General features: G+C 38.7%; 1 protein-coding gene across 3 annotated transcripts in view; it reads left to right on the forward strand.

Moving 5' to 3' along the window:
- The window catches only part of LOC121524976 (poly [ADP-ribose] polymerase tankyrase-1-like), a 140,159-nt gene that overhangs the window by 10,474 nt on the left and 114,119 nt on the right, over nucleotides 1-15,566 (forward strand). For all 3 annotated transcript variants that reach the window (XM_041810632.1, XM_041810635.1, XM_041810634.1), the window contains exon 4: nucleotides 5,500-5,595. In XM_041810632.1, coding sequence (XP_041666566.1) covers nucleotides 5,500-5,595 — 96 coding nt within the window. The remainder of the gene's footprint in view (nucleotides 1-5,499; nucleotides 5,596-15,566) is intronic.

Below are 15,566 nucleotides of genomic sequence, written 5' to 3' on the forward strand. Positions count from 1 at the left end.
CAACATTTGTCATTTATCTTTTATAGCAGGTTTGAGGAAGTATGAACTTTTTTCAGACTGAAATTTTTTTCTAAATCAGCAGAACATTGATGAACGGGCAGGGATTCAGATTTTTTTATGATAAAATCTCACTGACACAAACTTTGTGTTTTCATTAAGTTCCAACAACAGATATAAGATAAGATTTTAATGTGATTTTTAACTTGAACTAGTTTCTCTCAAAGGAAAAAAGTTACATTTCAGAAGTGTAAATGTTGGGTAACATATTGTCAAAGTTACAATCCCCAGACTCTGCAGGAAACATGTCCTGCATTGAATGATATCTCGATTGAACAAACTGTTCTGACTACACTCTTGGTTTAGTCATACTCCTCAACAATGATAATATTGTGACATTTTTGGATCGCATAATTGAAGGACACAGAAAACTCAACCTGTTGTCACAGCATGCTCTGATGAGCTCAGTAGTATAAGCATGAGTGAGTGCTACTGAAAATATATTCTGACACATTTTTAAGAGGATTATAAACACGGCATTCGCTAGCAGTTCAAAAGGCAAATATTTTCAGGTCACATTACCAATTTGGGAGATAATTTGAAAAGCTGGCACCTTCACTGCTTTCTCTCTGAAGAAACCCATTTCACTCCCCTCTGGCACAAAGATCATTATTCTCATGTCCTTGATGTAAGCGTCCTTGACTGCAGCACCAAGGGGATGTTTTTGTGCATAACCACATGACAGAAGATAATAAATATCACCCTTGAAGGATTATGCATCTAAGTTTTGTTTCTCTCGAGGCTGATTTCATTCAATTTGATGTAGGACATTTTCTGTTACTGCTGCATTCTTAGCCTGTCTTATTTGGACTTTTTTCAAATCAAATAATGTGTTGCAGCTGATATGAATTTAATTCTAGCATGACTCAACTTATTCATTAGCTTTTACTGCTGGAAATAAGTCCTCAGCTAGTCAACAAGTGTAGGTGTGAATATTCAGTGCACATTTTTATAAACTGCCTAACAAACCCTATTCCTGTGCCCTTTAACTCTTTAACTGAGGTCAAACCACACAGATTGACCCTCAAAAACACATACAACAGGATTTTTGTAACAACTATATTTTATATTTTTGAAGTGTGTTTTGGTATCAGCCAGAAAAGGAAAGCTGAGTTTGTAGCTTCTTTATCCCATCTGCACAGATACAAGCAGTTCAAATTATGTAAACAAAAATCACATGACCTTGTTGGGCTTGTTTATTGGACAGAGTATCTGAAGCCTGTTATCCTGCCAGGTTTGAGATTTGGCAGCAAATCAGAGCTGATTTTACTGCAACTTCAACTCAGCATGATGGACATTATCCTCTCTTCTGGTGTTCAGACTAGTTGAATAAGAAATTAAACTCTCATTACCAGGCCTGCTTCTCTCTGTAAGGTCAAGGCCTGTGAGGAAATCAAATCAACAAACTGTAGAAAAGTTAATCTAGAAATTCCTAAGCCTGCCATACGATTGGCTCAGAATTTAATGATGACCGCCCCCATAAATGGCACATCAGTTCTCAGTCAAGCTCTGTCCCTACTTCTCCTCAGTGTTATATTTTTGGGTTATGATAATAAGCCACAAAGACTGTGTGTTTACCTGGCTAATGTTTGTTTATTAAATTCCTTCAGATGTCAGTAAGTTAGATGAGATGAAGGGCAGATGAGATATGACTGTCAGTCTGGGTGCTGCAAGGTTTTTTGCAAACAAAATGGTCTTCCTGTGAAACATCGGGAATAAAAGGAAATTGCTCATCACATTTTCTCTCACTGAAACCAGTGATTACAATGGATATCTTCGTAAAAATGACTGTTTATTTTAAAATTATCAGCCCTGTTTGGTGGAGACATAGTGTTTTGTTCAGTTTTATGCATTTGTTTGGAAGGCGATTTTGTTTGAGGCTCTGCTTCTCATGTTTCTGATTAATAAGAGCATAGGAAAGGGATTTGGATGGCTGACTAAACAAAACCCCAGTCCAAAAAACAAAAAACAAAAACAGAATGCAACGATTTGCAAAACTCATAAACCCTTTTGTATTCACATTTGAACATATTAGATGTTAAAACTGAGCCATTTTTCCATTTCATAAAAAAATAACCTCATTTTAATTTGGATAATGGCCACACATCTCAAGAAAAGTAGGGATGAGGCATTGAAAGGCTGGAAAGGTAAGCGGTACAAATGAAAAAAGCTGGAGGAACATTTTATAACTAATAAGGTTTCAGAATCAGCTTTATTGGCCATGTATGCTTACGCAGTAATCAGAGTGACTCTGTGACTGTTGAGTGGTCATCAGAGTAACTCTGTGACTGTTGAGTGATCATCAGAGTGACTCTGTGACTGTTGAGTGGTCATCAGAGTGACTCTGTGACTGTTGAGTGATCATCAGAGTGACTCTGTGACTGTTGAGTGATCATCAGAGTGACTCTGTGACTGTTGAGTGGTCATCAGAGTAACACGTGACTATTGAGTGGTCATCAGAGTGACTTTGTGACTGTTGAGCGGTCATCAGAGTGACTCTGCGACTGTTGAGCGGTTATCAGAGTAACACGTGACTGTTGAGCAGTCATCAGAGTGACTTTGTGACTGTTGAGTGGTCATCAGAGTAACTCTGTGACTGTTGAGTGGTCATCAGAGTAACTCTGTGACTGTTGAGCGGTCATCAGAGTCACTCTGTGACTGTTCAGTGATCATCAGAGTCACTCTGTGACTTTTGATTGATCATCAGAGTGACTCTGTGACTGTTGAGCGGTCATCAGAGTAACACGTGACTGTTGAGCGGTCATCAGAGTGACTTTGTGACTGTTGAGTGGTCATCAGAGTGACTCTGTGACTGTTGAGCGGTTATCAGAGTGACTCTGTGATTGTTGAGTAATTATCAGAGTAACTTTGACTGTTGAGTGGTCATCAGAGTGACTCTGTGACGAGTAATCATCAGAGTAACTTTGTGACTGTTGAGTGGTCATCAGAGTGACTCTGTGACTGTTGAGCGGTTATCAGAGTAACACATGACTGTTGAGCGGTCATCAGAGTGACTCTGTGACTGTTGAGTAATCATCAGAGTAACTTTGTGACTGTCGAGTGATCATCAGAGTAATTGGCAACAAGCCAGTAAAATGACTGCTTGAAAAGGAGGATTTCAGAGAGTTAGTCTCTTAGAAATAAAGATGGCAGATTTTCACCATTCTGCGACATCAGCTGTTTCACCACTTACTTTTTAAGCCTTTTGTTTCTAGTAGCTCTTTTTTTTGGGAATTTTCTTATTGCCATCATGTTTTAAAATGAGCAAATTTTTTTTTCCCTGAAATGATAAAATGCCTCAGTTTCAACATCTGATTTGTTGTTTATGTTATGAATAAGATCTTGGTTTATGGGAATTCATTTACATTTCACACAGTGCCCCAACTTTTTGAAATTGGCGTTGTAGTTACTTTTGGCACTTTGCATAAATTTGGATAGAGTAAAATAGACAATAGCCATACCAACTCTCTGACTTTACAGCCAAATAACATTGCACCTGCTGCTTTCTTCTCTATGTCCTCTGCTTTTCATATTCAGCTGCACTTCCCCAGGATTTAAATTTTCCATTTGAGAACTATGAGATAAGAAAATGTGGATATCTAAGTTATTCAGATTTTTGTTTGTTTACTTAGTGACTGGATGTGAACATTGCTGTAAGTCATGGATAACTTTGCAAATCTGACATCATCCTGATAACAAATCCTCTCACAAAAGGATTTGGGTTGTTCAGTGAGGTATTACGGACAATCCATGCTTTACAGACAGAAGTAAGAATGGGAAATTTGAAGCTGAGTGTAAGGCAGTGTTACAGACTGGATTGTGCGATGTGTGAGCTAATCCAAACTGTGCCTGTGTATGTTTGTGTTGTGCTATATCCGAATCCCTGCCTGACCACCAGCATATAGTTATGTTTTCACTGTTTGGCATTGGGATCATTGTGTTCTCGCTGGTGTATGTGTGTGTGGGATTGGTGCAGAGCTAAATCATATTTTTGTTGAGGGGTGAGTGGGTGACTAAGGCCTGCGTCAGAGCTGGGGAACAGGCACACACATGTGCACGCTCATGCACATACATCCACAGTAACATCACACGCAGGTCTGGCTGTTTCCTTCGTCAGCCTCTTCTCTGTGGTGTAGTTTCAAGTGTACACAAGTCAAAGGTCACATGCAGCGGGAACTGCTCAGTAATCACAATAGTGGGTGCAATAGAGAGGAACGCTGTGAGAGTATTGACATTAGCCCCCCTCAAAAGGGCTCATTTACAAAAAAACTGAGCGCAGGCTGAGTTTGTTATTCAGCTCAGACCTGCTCTGTAGTTGCATGCTCTGCCCTCTCTTCTCATCTCCTTCCTCTGCCTTTTCTTTTTTCCTTTTCTCTCTTCTTTTTTGTTTTTTATTCTCCTCTTTTTCCTTTCCACTCTATTCCCTTTTCTTCTTCTTTGCCCTCCACTCTTCTCTCCTGTCCTGTACTATCAGTGTCTTTCATCTTTTCCTCCATTGTCCTCTCTTTAGTTGTAATATCTTCTCCTTAATCCTCTTATTTCACTACATTCCTTTCCTTTCCTTTCCTTTCCTTTCCTTTCCTTTCCTTTCCTTTCCTTTCCTTTCCTTTCTTCTCTCCCTCTTTTACTATCACATTAATACTCTTGTTTTGATTTGCACTCACTCGCCACTTTTCACTGCCATCTCTCCCATTCTATCTGATTCTCACCCCCCATCCCATCCCATCCCATCTCATCCCATCCTCCCCGCTCCTCTCCTCCCCTCTGCTCTCTCATCTTGCTCTACGCTGCATCGCTCAGTCAGTTGGAGAGGCGAGAGTCTCTCCACTCGCACTGCCTGCTTGCATTGTCGCTGCTGCTGCCACCTCGGTTAGCGTAGCCGCTCTTTTTTTTCCCTCCCTTACTCACATTTATTTATTCTCTCAGCCTAACCAATGCCCCCTCCCTCCTCCTCCATGGAAGTGTGATGTGTTTTGTAGCGTGTCACGTAGCCGCTTTGTAAGGTCGGCTGTCTCTCCAGCCGGGTGCTGTAGCGTATCCTTCGCTGCTCTTGTTGTGGCATGTCTGTTTACATCAGCAGCATGGCTCGCAGGGCAGGGGCAGCCAGGGGCAGCCTAGGGAGCAGCGCTAGCAACAGAGGAGGAGCAGCTGGAGGAGGGAGAAGAGAAGAAGGAGAGAAATGTGAAGCAGGACGCGCTGAAGGGCTGCCAGGCGAGCCGGGGGACACAACCATTGGAGGAGGAGGAGCAGGGGGCATAGCAGTGGAGCAAGTGGGAGAAAAAGGTCCAGGAAGAGCAGTTTATGGAACAGGATGTGTTTCAGCAGGAGGAGCAGGAAGAGGAGCTCGAGGAGGAGGAGGACTGGGAGGTGGTGTGTGTCGGGGAGTTTGCATGTCAGTCCAGGAGCTCAGCTACTGTCTGTGTCTGCCCTGTTGTTGTACAGTGTTGCTGCAGCATGGAGCCGACCCAAACATCCGCAACACAGACGGAAAGTCCGCTCTGGACCTGGCTGAACCCTCTGCCAAGGCTGTGCTCACAGGTCAGTGTCCCATCCACACATTCACCAAAGTCAGTCTGTATGTCTGTGTTAAAAACAAAACTCCCAGGTATCTACATCTCTTGTGTTTTTACTCTCTATGGCTGAAATTTGGTCACAGATTGTTCTTGTTTATTTACTTGTCTTAATTCCTTCTTTGCTTTATCTGTTTCTGTCTTTTCCTTTAAGCACGGACATTTTCACTTCTTAATCTTAATGTCAACATTTTACCACAACCAAAATTCATTTCCTGATTTTGTCCAAGGCTGTAACCTTTTTATATTATTTTCAATCTCTCATGGTCTTATTGTGCAAGGCTATGCAGCTCCTTTCACTTGTTATTCAGGCTTCGTGTGAGAGGCTGCACACACATTGGCCACAGCATCATGTTTTCTTCGCTTTGCTCTCTGCCTCTATACAAGGGTCACAAGTGTTTGTGTCTACTTCCTTTTTCTGTTCTATTTTCTTTTCTTTCTCATCTTGTGGCTACATTTTCTTTCTCTATTTTCACGCACTCCTGAAAGTTTTAAGAAGGGCAAAGGCTGCCCTATAATCTTTCTAACTGACCCGTCACAAGTCTACCTCTCAGCAGGAGATTTCCCCAGATATGAGGGATGAGGCAGCAGTGTCATATGCTGTAATGGCTTTATGAAAATTCTAAATGGTATTAAAATGAGGTAATAGCATATAGATGTAAGGATGAAAAGAGTAGGAAGTCGTTTACAGGTGGCGTGATGTAAACAACATCAACCCTGCTGCTCATGGTGAATTCACCTGAATGTTTCCTATTGCATTTACACATCATGTCGCCCTGACTGTGGGGTGGCAGAAAGCATTCTAGCTAAAGCCAGGGTAAAGGATTGAGGTGTTTACATTCACACACACCTCACCATAATTTTGGAAATTTCCAAGGATGTTTGTGCATATGTGAAAACGCCATTACTTGTCTATCATCTTTTCTCTTATTTTCTATTTTTCATCGTCCTTTGTCCTTTAGTTGCTTTTAAAATGAGGAACAACCATGCAGGTGACACTGCGGACCTTTAATAAGCCGTCAAAATTGACATTGAAATAATATTTAAATGCATCTTAAGACAGATTATAGAGGGTATAATGTAGTCTTGTGGCGTCAGAGTAAAGCCTTCATCACCCTCAACTTCATTCTACAATCCCATTTCAAAAAAGTTGGGTTTCTTTGTAAAATGTAAATAAAAACTGAATGCAGCAATCTGCAAATTTCACAAACCCATATTCTGTTCACGGTGGAACATAAACAACATATCCAAGTTGAAACTGAGACATTTTATAGTTTCATGAAAAATAGTTGCACAAATTGATGGCAGCAACACATTAAAAAAATAAGGGATAGGGCAACGAAAGGCTCGAACAGTAAGGGGTATTAATGAAGAAGCATTTTCAACTAATTAGATAAGCAACAGATCAAGAACATGACTAGGTATAAAAGTAGCTTTTGCGGGAGTCAAAGTCTTTTAGAAGTAAAGATAGGCAGAAGTTAACCAATTTGTGAAAAAGCTTGTTTCTTAACGATAAATGTAAAGAATTTGAATACCCCACCAGTGTTTGTTTTGGCAGCCATTTTTAGATTAAGTCTTAGTTTTAGCCCTGTTCACCCTTCGTATTTTTAGTCTCATTTTAGTTGATCAAAAGCCCCAACATTTTAGTCTTTTGTTTTTGTCACATCATATTTTCTCTCTTTTTTAATGAGCCAGATTGTGAAAAACAAATAAACACTCATTTTGTACAATCAATAGCCTACTCAAAATCTTTACTGATAATTTTAGTAATATTTATTAGTAATTTTAGTAATATAAATAAATATAAACTGAACTAATGCTTTATATCTATATGATATTACTTATTAAATAAACATTTCTCCATTAAACGACTGCATTTACTCAGATTTCTCGCTAAAAACTAAAATTTCATTATCTCCATGTGACTTTGAACACATCATAATAAATCAACTTCATCCTTCTTGAACTGTTAGAAGTCTGAGCCGCCTTTTAAACACATCATAATGTAACAGTAGGCTGCCTCCTTTGGGTCGCTAATTAGCATCTGTCTTGCCAGTTTTAACACAGATTTCAACTTTGGATTAATATTTTTAACTAACAGGATCTAGTACAAGGTTTTGGAGATTTTTTTAATTACTGCAACTCTGATCAAAACTGAGAAAGATTACTGTACAGCAGCAATAGAAGCTATTATTAGGAGTCTATGCTGCTCAACAGCTTATGGGGATTTTCAGTGATTCCAAGGTAGGCTGGCTGCATTTTAGTTTAATTTCTTGTAAAGACTACCAGTGGAACACAGAGAAGAACTGTTTGATCTACCTATCAGCTCCTCTACACCCGCTCCTGCTCTCACTCCTTTGGGTGTTTTGACAGACAGCAAGTTGGACACACAGAGAAGAAATAACACAGAATCTGAATGTCCGTCAGTCCGGCACATACATTTTAGTCTTGTTTCATCTCTGTAACAAAAAGTAATCTACTTTTCGTCATAGTTTTTGTTAAACTAAAAAAATTAACACTGTATCCCACCATCTACAGTCCTTAATATCATCAAAAGACTTAACAATCTGGAGAAAATCTCTGTGCCTAAGGGAAAAGGCTGAAGGTCATTATTGGATGCTTGGGATCTATGGGCCCTTAGGTAGCATAGCATTGAAGACAGGCATGATTCTGTACTGTAAATCCCTGCATGGGCTCAGGGACACTTCCAGAAATTACTGTCCATCTACACAGACTACTGTGCCATCCACAAATGCAAGTTAAAGCTGTATCATGCCGAGAAGAAGCCAGAAATTCTACCATCTTCTCTGGGCCAAAGCTCATTTAAAATGGACTAAGGGCAAAATGGAAAACTGTTCTGTGGTCAGTTGAATAAAGATTTCACATTCTTTTTGGTAAACATGGGCACGGTGTCCTGAAGACTAAAGAGGAGAGGGACCATCCAGCTTGTTATAAGCGCACAGTTCAAAATCCTGCATCTCTGATGGTATGGGGTTGCATTAGTGCCTATGGTATGGGCAGCTTATACATCTGGAAAGGCACTCTCAGTGCTGAAAAGCTGATAGAGTTTTTAGAGCAACGTGCTCCCACCCAGACAAGAGCTCTTTCATCCTTGCATATTTCAACAAGACAATGCTAAACCACATACCGCATCCATCACAGCCACATGGCTTCATAGTAGAAGAGTTCAGGGGCTGCAATGGCCTTCCTACAGTCCAGACAGAGAGAATGTGGCACATCATGAAATGAAAAATCCAGCAAAGAAGACCCAGGACTGTTCAGCGGCTAGAATGGGGTAACATCCCTCTCCCAAAACTCCAGCAGCTGGTCTCCTTGCTTCTTAAACATTGCTAGAGGGGATGCTACAGAATGGTAAAAATGGCCCTGTCCCTACTTTTTTTGAGATGTGTTGTCAAAATGAATCAGTATTTTTCATAAAATTGTAAAAATGTCTCAATTTCAAGATCTGTTATATTGTTTACGTTCTATTGTGAGTAAAATATGGGTTTATGAGAACTGAAAACGATTGCGTTGCATCCCAACTTTTGGGGAATTTGGGTTGTATATAGGTTGACGTCATCACCCCCATCAACTTTATTCTGCTTAGGTTAAGGCTTGAAGGCCGGTTCTCTAACTCCACAATTAAAGTCACTAAAATCTAATAGTTGTAGTTGAACGGTTTAAAATTTTCTGCTTTTCTCATCAAAACATGCAAAGTCTCCCTACAACAAAGCTGATGAAAGGGGTTCTTAAACCCTGAGAAGCACACACACACAAAAAAAATCCATAAACTGGTAGGAGAGCTTTAGTGGCCGACATGGGGCTCTTAAACTTTGCAGTGAAACCCAGACTAATTACTGGTCCTTTCATTGTTACAAGCACTTAAAAGCAGCAGGACTCATTACACATACTCAGTTGCAGAGAAACCACAGGGACATAGTTACAGCCTTTCAACAAGGAACTAATTAAAAATATATGTCTGTTCAATTATTTGTAAGATATTTTTTTCAATTTCTCCTTAGACAGCAGAAATTACAGACACAGATGTTTTTTTTTTAGGTTTTCCAGGCAGAGTTTGATATTTTTTGCTCCTTGCATTTTTATGTACTGTATTTCATACTTAGGCGTTGATGTTGATTAGCTCTTGGCTCTTATCTTCTTCATTTCTTTCTACTGTTGGGAAAGGTTAAAGACTTTGTTGATGTTTAACTTAATGAGTCCTGTTTTATGCAGTAGTAAAGAGAATTTTAGATGTAAAATCTCTGCCTGTCTTCACTCTACCACCATGGGTATTGACAGAAGCTCTAAATCAGTTTTGCAATTCCCATTTTGTGTTTACATCATCAATTCCCCCTTGTGAAGTCTCTGCGGTGAATGAGATTAACGGCAAGATACCCCAGTGAGGAAAAGCTATGCAGTGTCAAAACAAGGAGGTTGTGATTTCACTGCGGCCAATCCTCTGAAAAATGATTGTCCTTGCCAGCTAGCATAAGAATGAGGCAGTTTGGTGCAAGAATTATTCATTCTTGCCACATACATTGCAGTTTGCCCCTTACCCGATCTCAGTCTCAATCAAATTCAACAGTGGAGCTGTCATTGAAAAATGATGTATGAGCAGTAGAATTACAGGAATTAATAGAGGAGAAGAGTCATTAAATTGATTTAATTTTATAAATGAGATAGAAAATGTTTACCAAACATTCCTGGCTTAGGCAAACGTGATTGTTGTATAGAATAATATAGAAAGAATGTAATGATTTCAGGCGGCTAATAGTGTCAGAAACAATCTGACTGAGGAAGACTCACTCACAGCGCTGCTTACAAATTGGAGTGCACTCACTGTAGCTCTCTTGTGTTTGTTTATTGACGGCCCACACTCGTGGAGGTCATGACAGAGCATGAAAGATGGCTCAACATCGCCTCAGTGTCTCTAAATCAAAAATGGAGTGGAGAATTCCATCTACAAAGCAGCCTGTAAAGTCTTTGACCAGGGGTTTTAAACAGTTAGCTGGGTCTCCTGAAGTGGAGACAGGAGACACGAGTCTCAGATAGTACCTGAAAATCAACAAAATGCTAGTTCATGTAGTTGTATGTTCTAATTTTACCACACCCACACACTCAGAGAGGGAGTTAAGGTGCTTAAACTACTTCTTCTTCCTACCATCATAGAGTAAAATCTGAACATAGATGTGATTAAAGTATTTTCAGATATAATGTGACTTGCTCTTTGTACAGGTATCATTATTTTTTATTTTTGCTAATGTCAGTCCATGGATAAACACCCATGATTCTGCTTAGACATCATAGGACACAGCAAAAAAACCTTCAATACAAAAATAATCCAGTCACAGTTTTCTTTTTATCCATGGGAATGATGCAAAGAGAAGTTGCTGATTACTTGTTTTGTTTACTAACAGGGGCAATTTGCACAAATGTGTACAAATGTAGACCAAAATATGGCTGAATGACTTGCAAAATCATCTAATTGCGATTTTTCCCCCAGTATTGCGATTTGATATACTATCATTAGGTACCTTATCTTGTGTTTTTTTTTTTTTTTTTTTTTTACAAATTCAAGCAATTAATCACTCTATAACATTTAGTCAAGCAGCATGCTTTGACTTTCCAGGAAGTGCTAGTAGCTAGTAACCCCCATACGTGTAGATGCATATATGACAATGTGCATTAAAAACAATGAAATTATGCCAGCTATGCCAGCAGCAGCGTGATGCATCAGCATTGATACAAGCAGGGATTAGTGAGCAGTATGTCATCTTTAAATGGACCGCTGTGTTGAGAGAAAGAGCTGTGATTGGCTGTGGGAGCTGGTGTCAGCTGGCTATCAGCCAATCGCAGCTTGGGGTATGACTTAAGTGAAGTAACAATAAGCTTCATCAATATTAGATAGAATGAACTAAGTCAGAATGATTAAAAAAAAATCTGTCTAATCTCAATTTTTGTTGCTCATAATGCAAATGTGATATCATTTGCATTATTGAATGGTGATTATTGCTGTTATGCCACTCGTTTAAATTAAGAAAAACGTAATTAAGACACGAATGGACAATTTTTGTAACCCATTTTATAGAAAAATCACACTTAAATGTTTGCAAAATGTGCATAAAATATCTCCTGCCGCAAAAAACTAGTAATAAACTAGTATTTTGACATATTTCAAGTCAAAGCAATGTTACATCTGTCTGGGTTTTGTGAGAAAGGAGACCCAGTATCAGTGAAAATCCCAGTTTTGGTCTTCTGGTCGAACCCCTGTTAGACAGCACTCTTTTTTTGTGATAAAACCATTCACTCCAAACATGATGCAGATCCAAAAACCCTTCAATACCACTGTGTCTCTTTACCTGCTAGAGCCTATTAAAACTAGCCTCTGTGCAGGAGCTGCCTTAGGACTTTTCATTCATTTGCAAGAGAGGTTTCACCTTACCAGGGACCTATTAACCCAGAAATGTAAATATATTTTAGCAGATGTATGACGCCATCTTCTTTGGCTACTGTGAGAATTTAAAACCTCTAAATATAAGAAGGAGATAATGTATTATAATCTGTTTTATTTACATAAACATGCATTTATTTTACATTTTCAGGACATTTGAACCTGTACTTGGGAAACGACAGGTGTAGCTGTTATAAGTGGCTCTTCCTATTTTGATGAATCATTGATCCATGCCAAAGAGACACCATGTATGGAACCACGATGCTGGAACTGGATAAAATAAATGGGGAATAAAGCTTTAGTTAGAGTTCTCAATAACACCTGTGTCCCTCCTGTGACATGTCAGTTATCTTCAGTGAACAAGGCTAGATGGATACTATACAGATGGAGGGCAATTGAAAATATAACTGAATACTCATTGTTTCATGCTGCTTGAGCCTCCAAAAGAAGCAGATGGGTGCTTTTTGAAATTTTAATGAAAAATGCAACAGAGGCACACTTACAAGCACAGCTTAATGTTATCTTCCATTTACAGCATCTGCTGTTTCAACAGACATCCAATGATGCATTCAGGTGAAACCCAGCAGTTAAAAGAGAAACTAGTTGATCCATGACACCAATGTTCCCCTCCATCCCATCCTCCCATAGCGCTAGTTCTGTTTTCACACTTTGGTTCAGAACCAACAAATTTACTGCATCTTGTTAGTGAAGTGAATTATGCTTTTAATGGCCAGCACTAATTACCTAAACTATCATCCTGTTACATTATCTTTTCACCCGGAGCCACCCTGGAGTGATTCCACTGTTGTAATTACTGTAGGCACTGATGCATTTAATGCAAGGCTCTGAAAGACGATTTCATTATTGCTAGTGTGGTCAGGTTTGGGTAAAGAAGACATACATTTAGCAGGTCTTTAAAATTCTCCCACAGGAAAAGACTTTTAAAGGTGTTAATGTGAACATATATGAGTCTGTATGTGGACATGTGCTGGAAGTCTATGCGATCTCATCTTCAGTGACATCCTGCATGTGTCTGTTCTCCCTGTCCTATATGTTCTGTGTCTAAGATTTAGAGGTTCTGCTCCATTCCTCATCTTTGCCGCAGGCCAGCACAGCTTTCAGCTTCAGTCTGCTGTGATAGAAGTTTATATTGACCCATAAATTAGCTCTACTGCCCGGCCACATCCAACAAACTGTTCCCAGAAATGATAGACCCCGCTCCATGTTAACTGGTGAAACGGGAAGACAGAGAAATTATTATTTTATTTCTTTAAGCAGCTTCAAACACAACTCCCTCTGCATTTTAATTATGTTTAATCATCCTATAGCTTGTTTACCTAATCAGGTCGAACATATGTCAGAGCAAAACTAGGCAGCATTGTGGGTCTTTGTTCAGACTCCAATGTGTTCACTAGATATGCCTTTTAACATATACCCTCAGAAATACTGCAGTTTGGTTTATTATAAGCATGAGTCATTACAGCAGGTGGCAGACTTACATGATAAACATTTCTTCCAAAGGCTTGAGCAGCCAATGTTTGCAGAAGTACAATGCACTAGTAAGAACAGGCTCATTCAGTTTAGTATTTAAACTATGCTACCAGTCATGGTCTGTTGTTGCTATATCATCAGCAAAATAATTATGTCTAATAGATGATGCAAATTCATCCCAGGGAAAGAGAAATCCTGCAGACAGATGCCTTATTTCTCACAGTGTTCTGCAGTGCAGAAGCTTGGTGAGTTTCAAGTTCATTATACTTCCCTTATCAGGTAACAAAGGACAGCATGTGCAGATTTGCTACAAGATTAGCTTATCGCTTAGTGGTCACTGTCCCTAAGCTAAATTGGGACACTGGTGGTACACAGGATTTATCAGAGCAGGGCTGGCATGTTTACACCTGATTTATAGTCCTGTAGGTAAGTAATAGGGTTTCAATATTTGACAAATCGTAATATTTTGCTTTTATTCATGTTTTACACATTGTCCCAACGTTTTAGGGACTGGTTTTAAAAAAGTGAATTGAAAACTGTACAGTGCATCTTTTTTTTTTTTTTTTTTTTTTAAACATGTTTTATTGAATTTTGAACATTTAAGAGGAAAAAAGGAGGAAAACCGAAAAGAAAAAAGAAAAACGAAAAACATATGACAGCAAGTACTGAAATAAGCAGAGTATAAACCAAGTGGGATCAGACAATACATACAAAATAAAACGAGATGGTCAAAATATCCCTATAACAAGCATGATGTACTAGTACAGGCGGTTCCACGTAGACATTTCTATATCACTGTAATTGGATATCAAATGTGGTTCAATGAATCCACAAAGCAGGAAAGGTAATAAAGCACAATAAAATAACCTAATATTAAAATAAGATACACATTAGAGAACCTCAAGGATTCTGAAGAGTACATGAGGGGCGCCAGTTTACATCACAACATCCCTTCTTTATTAAGTCTGTGATGCAGTCTGGAAGATAGTCAAGAAAGGGCCCCCAAAGCTTGTCAAAAGACTTCTCATTTCCCTTCAACCTTGAACTTAAACGTTCCATCGGCAAAACTTTAAGAATTTCTCCATGCCACTGACTGATAGTTGGAGGTCTGGGTTTAATCCACTGAAATAAAACACATCCTCTTGCCAAGACAGTAAGCTTGCTCAAAAGTTTATGTTGGGCATTTGTCAAACAGTTTCTCACTTGCTATGTTTAAAAGAAACAAACTGGAATTTACCTGTATTGTCTTACCAAAAATAAGATTTAATTCCTGTGAAACTTTTACCCAAAAATCATATACCTCAGAACAGCTCCAGATACAATGAATGTAAGAACCGACCTCTTTCTTACACTTTATGCAAAGGGGAGACAACTCAGGATGTGCATCATTTTTTAATTTTTTTTTTCAGTCTTATTCTACATTTAAAAAAAAATATTTGTTTTGATACTTTATTGTGTCAATTAGTAGTGTGAGTAACATAGAAGCACATCTTATTGTCACAGATAGACACTGACACATTTTCCCATTTTGACATTTTAACCCTTTTTCCTTCACCCCTTGTTCACCCTCACCCATACAAAAGAAAAGAAAAAATACATATTTATGCATATATACACACATATATATACATACATATAATACACATACTCATAATAATAAAATAAAATAATTAAGTTCATTTCTAAATAAGTGGTCCACAGATTGACAAAATTTTAAAACTAGCCCTATTATGAATTCAGCAAACAGTCAAATATACATGTCCATCCTTCATGCATTTCCTTGCATTTAAGTAAATCAGTACCTCCACTGACCTACATGGAGAAAAACAAATAAAATATAAAAAAATGAAAATTATTTAAATATAGTCCTTACATGCAAAAAATTACAATTTTTTTTGGTCAGATGTCTTTAGAGAGATCGAACAGATGTTGGGTAAAACAGGATGTAGAGAGGGACATAATATAGAACTAGGATTAAAGGTCTTACACTGGGTCCG

This window comes from Cheilinus undulatus, linkage group 17 (assembly GCF_018320785.1).
Source record: "Cheilinus undulatus linkage group 17, ASM1832078v1, whole genome shotgun sequence".
Classification (NCBI taxonomy): domain Eukaryota; kingdom Metazoa; phylum Chordata; class Actinopteri; order Labriformes; family Labridae; genus Cheilinus; species Cheilinus undulatus.